This window comes from Microtus oregoni, unplaced genomic scaffold (assembly GCF_018167655.1).
Source record: "Microtus oregoni isolate MIOR12 unplaced genomic scaffold, Mior012 000007F_ref0000211, whole genome shotgun sequence".
NCBI lineage: Eukaryota > Metazoa > Chordata > Mammalia > Rodentia > Cricetidae > Microtus > Microtus oregoni.
In genome coordinates, this window is record NW_024543066.1 from 18,616,964 (window position 1) to 18,625,903 (window position 8,940).

The following is an 8,940-nucleotide window of genomic DNA, read 5'->3' on the forward strand; positions in this document are numbered from 1 at the left end:
TGCTGGGTGAGAGCAGGGATGTGGCTTCTTTCACCCTGTACAAATCACTGTGCTCATCACTGTCCTAGAACACAGTGCTGTGCTCCACAGTCATCCTGAGTAACACCATTATCGGGGCAGATGCCTAATGTCTTGCTAAATATGACAACACTAAGAGTCATCTATGAGCCTGGTCATCACAAGTCTGGCCACCTACGAATTACAACATTTTTTTTTAAATAAAAATTTACAAGTCAGAGGCTAAAACCAAAACCAAAACAAGAAAACTCCTGGCTGGGTGTGGGGACACTTATCTTTAATTCTAGCACCCAGGAGGCAAAGGCCAGCAGAGGCCAGATTGGTCTCCATAGTGAAAACAAACAACAAAACAAACGAAAATAACAAAGAGCCCAAGTACCATACCAGGCAGAGACACCACTTGTCTGTGTCAAACTGGTACACCCACCCTCCTTTTAATCCATGTATTCATCCAAATGAATGCTTCACATGTTGCTATGAGCTTAGAGTCAGTATCTCTCTCCATCCTCCACCCTCTCAATATTTAAAAGAAGCTTTTTGCTTACATTAATTGTATTGCCATTTAGGGGAGTGGTAAGTATCATAAAAGAGGGTGATAAGGATACAAATATTTTCCTCTGCACTCTTTGGAGATGGACTCAAACTGGTCATCAACCTATCAGGGTGACTATAGCTGTAAACTCGAAGACCAAGCAAGGACCCTGAGAAGTGCTCTGAATGGAAAGTTTATAAGTTGTTTTCAGTGAGGAAATTACACAAAGAGAGACCACAGGGCTAGTCCTGCTTTGAACCCAATATAAACACCAAAGCCCCTTGTTGACTGTGCAAGGGATGACTGAGGAGGAAGTCACGGGCAGACAAAAAGGAAGGAAAGAGGGAGCGAGAACAGGCAAAGGAAGATGAAGAGTGGGAAGAGGACTGTGGGGAGAAAAGGGAGGGAGGGGAAGACAGAGAGGAGGAATAGAGCAGCACAGAGTCCCCCTGGAAGACAGAAACATTTTGGGAAGAGCAGATTTAAAGAGCATCTCCAAGAGGAGAAACCCATTTCACGAGACTAGTCCCCATGATCATGAAGGATTCCCCCGAACCAAACTGCATGCGCACAGTCTTCTGAGAAAATGGCTGCACTTTACAGTTGATTCCACCAGTTTAGTCAAGCTTAGTGGGAGGGACATGCCTTACTTGGCTGTTTTTCTCTCAGTTGCAAGGTGTGCCTTATCACGCCACGATGGTTCAGGGCCAGACAGTCATAGTTTTGGGACAAATCCTTGTCTGTCACATTAGTTATCCTTAATACCGAGGTTAAACAATCCATGGCACTGCTGGAACTGAAAAAGCAACAGGTTACTGATAATGTTTTCCTGGCAAGTGCCAGCTGGGAGGTGGGAGAGGGGGCTGTTTCAACTCCAATATCAAAATAGCTGGGTGTGGTGATACACGCCTCTAATCCCATCATTCAAGAAGCAGGAGGGTCTCTGTGAGTTTGAGCCTAGCCTGGTCTACAAAGTAGGCTCCAGGCTAACCAAGATGACATAGTAAGACCTTGTCTCAAGAAATAGGTGATAGATAGATAGATAGATAGATAGATAGATAGATAGATAGATGAAATACCTTTGATTTTGTTCTTTCTCCTCTTGAATTCTTTCTTTGCCAAACATTTCAACATTCCTTTCATTAATCCGCCACAGGACTTCAGTCAAGAACTGAGAGCCTTTGCCAAAGCAAGCTAAGCAGGTGATATTCACTGGTTTTCCTAGACAGGAAGTGAAGAAATTCATGAGGAAAATTAAATTCTACAAGTGGCATCAGTTTCACCCAGTGTAGTAAACCTTCTGCAGTCCGGCCCACTTCCCTTCCTGTGCCTTCTTTCCTCTCTCTCCCACCCCCGCCAGTGTCTCCATTTTCCTCACAGACACATCACCCTCTCACCTCAGGAAACACTACCTGCCCTAGCATCACAGCTTCTACAATCATGAAGGAGTTGCTGATAGCTGAAACATGAGTTTCTTTTTCCCTGGTTCCTTCCACATCTTTCCCTTCCCACAGAATCCCCGTCGTCACTCCATGAGCTGCCCTTGGAGATAAAACTGCTTTGCCCAGCCCAACTGTTTGTTATTCTGGGTGTAAAACATTCACAAAGATTACGCTCTGGTGCTCCATCCTACTCCCTTTGACTCTAGATATTCTTTTGGAAGTGAAAACATCAGAGCTGATTTTGGCCACAGTTGTACATTCAACTTCCTGCTTCCTGAACTACAGGCTCCCACCAGGAGCTTGCCTAAAATAAGGGACATAGTTGACATGGGGACCTGAGAGTCTCTGGAACAGCAATGCTATGAAGTAAGGATTAGAGGCTACCACACTACAGATGGAAATGGTGGTGGCCAAGACTTGAGTTGAGACCAAATCAAATGCTGTTCTTTGCAAGGAAGAGGGTGGCAGGTAGGATTACAAACAGGGAGTTATATATGATCTCACTCCCCAGAAATGCAGGAATATCAGTGTGGGCATAATAGGGAAGACCGCAAAACACATTGCTCATCAGAGAGAGATATATAAGGCCAGGAGTGTGGTAGTCATAGATTACAGATGGGAGAGGAGAGAGACGTGACTCATCATGGTGTTTCAGACACCAAATCTTTTCTAATGAAACTCAACAAGAGAAGAGACATAGAGATTGATAAATCTATTATTATTCTTTTGCTATCGCTCATCTATGACCTTGGGGCATGCCTTTGAGCATCTCTGAACCTAAGTTCCTCAAAAGTAAAATGAGGACATCTGCCCATTGGGTAGAAGTGACCATAAAGAGATGCTTAAATGAGGACCATGAACTCTAAGGCCCTTATACAAATACAGTGTTGTGACAGGGACAGGTATTTCCATACTGCCACCTCACATGATCCCCAAGTTCCCCTCTACTAATTGCATGACCCTTCCATAGGAAACCAGACCCAGAGTCAGAAAGAAATGTTTTCCAGGTTAACAGGGAGTTGTTTAAAATTTCTTACCTATTTCCACTTCCATAGTTGTGTTGTGAGCAGGGAATTTAATTACTGGAAACACAGAAAAGCCTTTTTCTTGAAGTTAAAAAACAGAAATAGAATGTAAGTATTACTTCATTGATTAGTCATCAATAAAAGCTAATCTTTTCATATTTCTATTTTATTTCACAGTATTGTGTCAACTGTTTTGAAAATCACCTTTGGCAATTCACATACACACACTCACAAATGAAACAAATAAAATATCTTAAGCAACACTTTTTCTGACTACTATGATACCTTTTGTGACATCTTCTTTTCTATTCTCTTCTATATCATTAAAACAAGTGCTGGTCTAACCCATTAGTTGTATGACCTACAACTATTTGAAAACCATAATTCTGTAGGATAGGCATAAATGTACCGAGAAGAGGAAGTCAATAGGCTCGGGAACGTGATGCAGCCATGAGCACAGAGGTGTGCTGCTCACCACCCTCCGCCACTGTGCTTATCCTCGGGAAGGCTCCTTCCTGTGGCCCCTGAGACTGAGGCACAGGGAAGCAAGAGGTATCTTGGAGCACAGATAAATCCTTCACCCCTAGGTGGTCATTAATTTCAGGGTGTTGCTGTTAGGAAACGTTACGGGAGTTGACATTAGACAAGTGGAGACACAAACACAGTTGTGGTCTGATGGCGCTTATTCTCCAGCAATGGGGGGCTGAAAAGGCTCTAAACAAAACATTTTCTTCGGTATTGATTAGTCCTTTTCTTGTTCACCGCCACTTGGATGGTGAGACCCTCCCCTCAATCTCCTCTATAGAGGCAACTGTGCCCAGAAGACCTCAATTCTGTAAATGCCATCAGATATGATTAGAAAAATCTTACCCTCAAGTGACTTCTACAATATTAAAAATATATTTGGAAAAAGGTTTTTTCTAAGCAAATGACCTGCCTTGAAGATGCCGATGATACCAAAAGCACATAAACCATAACTGAAAACCACTCAGCAGTGTGTATAAAGGTCATGGTGCCCTGTGACACTCAGGCCTCTTCATCTGCGGTTTCTACATCCATAAACTCAACCAGCTATGCAGGGACATCAATTGCGTCTTAGCTAAATGTAGTATAAACTTTCATCTTGTCATTACTCGTACCAGGCAGTATGCTTGTCTGTGTAACTTCACACTGGTTACTACAAGCAATCTAGGGGCAAAGGGAGAGCTTAAGGGAGGAGGAAAGAACTTCTGAGGATATATATATGAAACAGGAGCATCCAGGATTTAGGTAGATGAGCATTTTGGAAATCAGTCAAAAACGGGGGTGGGGTGGGGAATAGCTATCTATGGCTTTGATTCAATAATATATCTTTCCCTGGAATTCATCAACCTTGTGTTGTACAACACCAACTTCCTGTCACAGTAGAGTGTGTGGATGGGAACCAGAAGAGAATAGAGTATGGACAGAGGATAGAGAATACAACAGGAAATATTCACTTCCCCCTTCTCATTTTTGTTTGGCTCCTGAAGTTTGCTGAAGGCAGGAGCTTACCTTCGACTGTGAATGACCTGGTTGCGGTCACGATGTAACTGGTCCCGTTCTCAGTGTGTGTGAATTTACATGTGTAATCCCCTTCATCATCTCGCCCCACGTTTTTAATGAACAAGTATGCTCTGTGCGCCCTGTACTTCGGTCCTTGAAGAGCTTTGCAGTTCTGCAGCAACGACCAGAAAAACATCCCATTCCTCTTCCACTGAGTTTTTCACTTTCTGCTACATCATTTGTGCTAATTTTGTCCATTTCTCCCCTACATTTCAAACTTTTACCTTAAACCACTGAACAGGCGCTGACCAATTATAGTAGAAGATTGTTGGACAAGTTATCTTGGGGTTCTTTGCTGATCCATTTACTGTTTTGTACATCAAATGATCGGGAACGTTACAGCCTGTTGTCTTTCTATGTATGGTTACATTCATGAATTCAGTCATATTCAAGTCAGGGCTATGGAAAGAAGGCAAGCATTTAAAAGTGTTACCTGCTACCACGAGATAGCTTAATCCAACTCCATCCGTTGGGCAGTGTTGCTCTTGCAAAAGCGATATATACAGTTCTTCTCTTATTACAAAATAATCATCAAAATCTTGAGCTTTTAAAGACTTCATTTGCTACACTGGAGAAAAAACAAAGCCTTCAAAATGGCTTCACCAGGTCCTCATCGCCCACTGTCATGCTAGGATCCTAACTAAAATATTGGTTAGTGTTTGTTGAGCCAGACACAGAATTAAGCACATTTTGGCATCATGTTATTCTCACAGCGATGGCTTTGTGTTGTTGTTGTTATTGTTTTGGAACATGATGCTACCATATGAATTTTACACACGAGGAACTGAGAGACAGAGAAGTCACGTGGTGGCACTGCACACCTAACTAGTAGAAGAGCTTGGGTTGGAACTGTCTTCTCCAAACCTAGGCATCAAGCTATATCTAGGCTACGTGAGACTCTGTGAGTACCAGAGACGCTGTGAAATCTAAACACGAGGCCATTGCAGTGCAGACTGAGGGTTTATAGACACAGACACCGAGACTGGGTCTCTGCAGTCTCTCTCTCTTTGTCTCAGGTTCTGGCATCTACACCTCTTGGCCCGGCACAGAACTTTGGGATGCCAGATGTCTGGGCTTCCACTTGTTAGTTTCTCTTACTCTCAGACCACAGTGAGTGATAACTCATTGTTCTTGGGTCACTAGAAAAGCTGGGCATTTTTCTATTTAGAATGGATATGCATGTATATGGCCTTGCTGTGGTATGTTCAGTAGCCCATCACCAGTCAGGCTGCTGGTCTTCCCAAGAGTACTTTATGGTTCAAATCACTTTACAAATTTAACCCTTTCTCTGAGGGGCAGAGCGGAGAGGAAGCAAGGATAGCTGGAGCACCCATCACTACGGAGAAGGGAGCAGGCACAAAGCTCACAGTGGATTCCTGCACAGTACCTCGTGACCACGCAGGCATACATCCCAGAGTGAGCCATTCTGGCTGGTAGAAACTTCAGGCGGTCTCTGGAGACAAAAATCCCCTTGCTTTTCTGAGTAGACATACTCTCATTTGTAATTGAGTTATACCATTCCACATGATCAAGCGGGCCTCCTCCTTGGGGGCATCTCACAATTAAAGCCTCATGTTCCAGACCCCAGATTGCTTTACCTACAAATAAAGTATGAACACAACCCTGAAGTGACCATGTGAAAAAAACCACAGTTCTTTTCATATAACTCAATGTTTCCGTTCTTGATTAGATTTTTAAAGAGATCATAGGTTGCGATGCTTTGAAAAATGTTAAGTCAACAGTTAAAAGCCTTTACTAAATGTGCTATGTGGTGCAATAAACTAAGGAATCAGTTTGAAGTTATGTTCTCCTTTGCTCCTAGGGGAAAACACCTATATTCATGCAAACACATTGTCAGTGAATAAATCCCCATAATGCCTCCCACATGCAGGTACTGTGTTCAGTCTTGATATATGTAACTCCAAAATTATGATACACTCACAATAGAGAATTCCTACTGAGAGATTTATGATAAAGAACGTGTGAAGAGGAAATAATTTTGCTGCACACAGTTCAGCCCAGAGCAACTGGAAGCAAGCAACTGAGATGCAACAAATGTTCCCAGAATTACTTAAGTTAAAATAAAAAAACATACAACTTAGCTGAGCACCAATACTCACTGCTCTTGGTTACTGAGGAATACATGGAAACTGTCAGAACCGCCAAAACCCAAAGCCCCATTCTCTGCTTGTCAATCTCGTGCTGGTGACTGATAGATCAGAGACACAGAATGGCTATGATGGGCTCACTTGGTGTTTGATGAGTGATGTCTGACTTAGGGTCCAGAAGAGAAGTCACTGTAGCCACTGAAAAATAAATCATATAAAACTACAAGAAAATTTTTATCTTGACCTGCTTTTTACTTACTAAAGATTCCCCTGGAAAGAAGAATCAGTCATTGAACACGTATTTATTAAATTCACTTATGCAGAAGAGTTGGGTCTCAGGTGTCCAGTGTCACATCTGTTCCAACTGAACCTGGAACTAGCGAGCAGCTCTCACAATGATTAGATTATTTCACAGTCGTTTCTTACCAGTCTCTTGAGCATTCCCATAAAGAAGCTAAATTAAGAGGAGAGAAAACAATTTTTTAGATTTGAAAAAAATCAGAACCATAAAATTGAGCAGATGCTAGAAAACACAGTATGCCAAACCACAGCCTGTTGCTTTACACTCTGGTACACAGAGATAACCGCCACAAAAGTACTAAGGAAGGAAAATTTGAACTAAAACTTCAGCCAAAAAGCCACCCAAGAGTGCTGCCCAAACTTTCAAAGAATTGCCACTGCCTCTGCTTGTTCTCAGGAGCCACAGGGGATCGCTGGAGGTCTGGAAACAAGAAATGTTGGCTTTCTGACAGAAGAATTGATTGCTGTAGTCTTTCCCTTCAGCCACCAGCGAAGGGGCACAGGCAGGAATAAATGCGAAAATCCTCATTCATTTCAAGAGAGGACATTTCCTTCAATTGCAGATAAATTTTCTTTTACAAATTTCAGATAGTCCTCGATTCTTACCCCAAATGAAGGGCTGGAAAGAATGAACTCAGGGCACTGAGCCTGCTTCTGAGCCCCTGGAGCTCTGCCGTCAGGTTTCCGTGGACTACCCGTGTGGATACGCTCCCTCTTTTATTTTAAACACACAGATGTCTTGGAATTTTCTACCCCACCCACCATGAAATTTGAGTTGTAGCCAAAATCCATGACTTGTTCAAAAACGCTGCTGTATCACTTACTAAGAATTTTTAAACTTACCACATAAATATTTAATCATAAGGACAATGTTAAAAGCCGTTTCGGGAGAACTTCTTAAATCACTTCCCCCTGGTTTAGCAGGGTCGCTCTGGCTGAGGTAAACAATGCTGTTTATTTCTTCTGTGTCTCAACATTCGGTTCCAAATGACACACACACACATCAGACTGTCCTTCAACTACTCCCTAGCAGGGCCTCTGGCTGACACCAGTCAAGGGGCACAGTCAGCCTTTGAGGTGTGGGCAATTTCACAAACTACCACGGAGGGTAGGTAAGGGGGGGCACGGGTCAGGGAGGTGAGCCCTGAGATGCAAGAAGACATCATCCTACATTGCTCAGAAATGTTCGATAAGAGCCAAGCCTTTAAACCCAGCACTTGGGAGGCAGAGGCAAGTGGATCTCTGTGAGTTCGAGGCCAGCCTGATCTACATAGTGAGTTCCAACAGCCAGGGCTGTTAACACAGAGAAATCCTGTCTTAAAAAAACAAAAAGAAAAAGAAAAGGAAGGAAGGAAGGAGGAAGGAAGGAAGGAAGGAAGGAAGGAAGGAAGGAAGATTTTCTATAATGGAAAGAGTGCCTCCAGCTCAGCCCAAAGCATAGTCTAGGACCTCAGATTTCAGTTTATGATTCTCAGCTAGGATGAAAATAGCCAAGCTTCAAGAAGGTCATCACCTTTTAAGGCGTCACAAGAAGCAAATATTAATAGTTGATTTTGATTTTTACTATATCATTGCCTTTCTATTATGAGGCTTCTTTTGAAATCGTCACACAAAGGAAAGATTAGAGGAACATCCCCAGACCAACAGCAACACCAGGGAAGAATTCCCGTCTTTTCATAGAGTCTCCTTTATGCTTTACGCAGTTCTCTGTGGCTCTCCTCGCCTCTATCAGCTCCTCATTCCCCAGCTCAGCCAATACCACACTGTCATTCTCACTACAATACAGATGGTGACACTGAGGCACGGAGAGGAAGTCAGGGGTTTAAATAACACAGTGCTAAGAGAATTAGAGCCCAAGCAGGCTGGCTCTACAGACTCACCCCCAAATCAAGCTAAGCCGGGGGTCAAGCGTGTAGGTGCTGCTAGCACGA

General features: G+C 43.0%; 1 protein-coding gene across 1 annotated transcript; it reads right to left on the minus strand.

The window, feature by feature from the left end:
• Window positions 1-121: 121 nt before the first annotated feature.
• Window positions 122-6,791, minus strand: Il1rl1 (interleukin 1 receptor like 1). Its single transcript, XM_041656038.1, has 7 exons — window positions 6,722-6,791; window positions 5,989-6,199; window positions 4,826-5,000; window positions 4,551-4,713; window positions 3,030-3,098; window positions 1,630-1,771; window positions 122-1,346 (listed from the first exon to the last, which is right to left on the minus strand). Exons 1-7 carry the CDS (start codon window positions 6,780-6,782, stop codon window positions 1,178-1,180), a joined length of 990 nt encoding a protein of 329 aa, XP_041511972.1. The 5' UTR covers window positions 6,783-6,791; the 3' UTR covers window positions 122-1,177.
• Between the last annotated feature and the right edge of the window lie 2,149 nt (window positions 6,792-8,940).

What these genes read in the sequence shown, in the direction of transcription:
- Il1rl1 (XM_041656038.1), bottom strand. Translation starts at nt 6,782, where the DNA reads ATGGGGCTTTGGGTTTTGGCGGTTCTGACAGTTTCCATGTATTCCTCA. An exon ending in CGCCTGTTCAGTGGTTTAAG is followed by an intron (nt 4,714 to 4,825) that starts GTAAAAGTTTGA and finishes TCGTTGCTGCAG; the next exon opens with AACTGCAAAGCTCTTCAAGG. An exon ending in GAGAAAGAACAAAATCAAAG is followed by an intron (nt 1,347 to 1,629) that starts GTATTTCATCTA and finishes TTGCTTTTTCAG; the next exon opens with TTCCAGCAGTGCCATGGATT.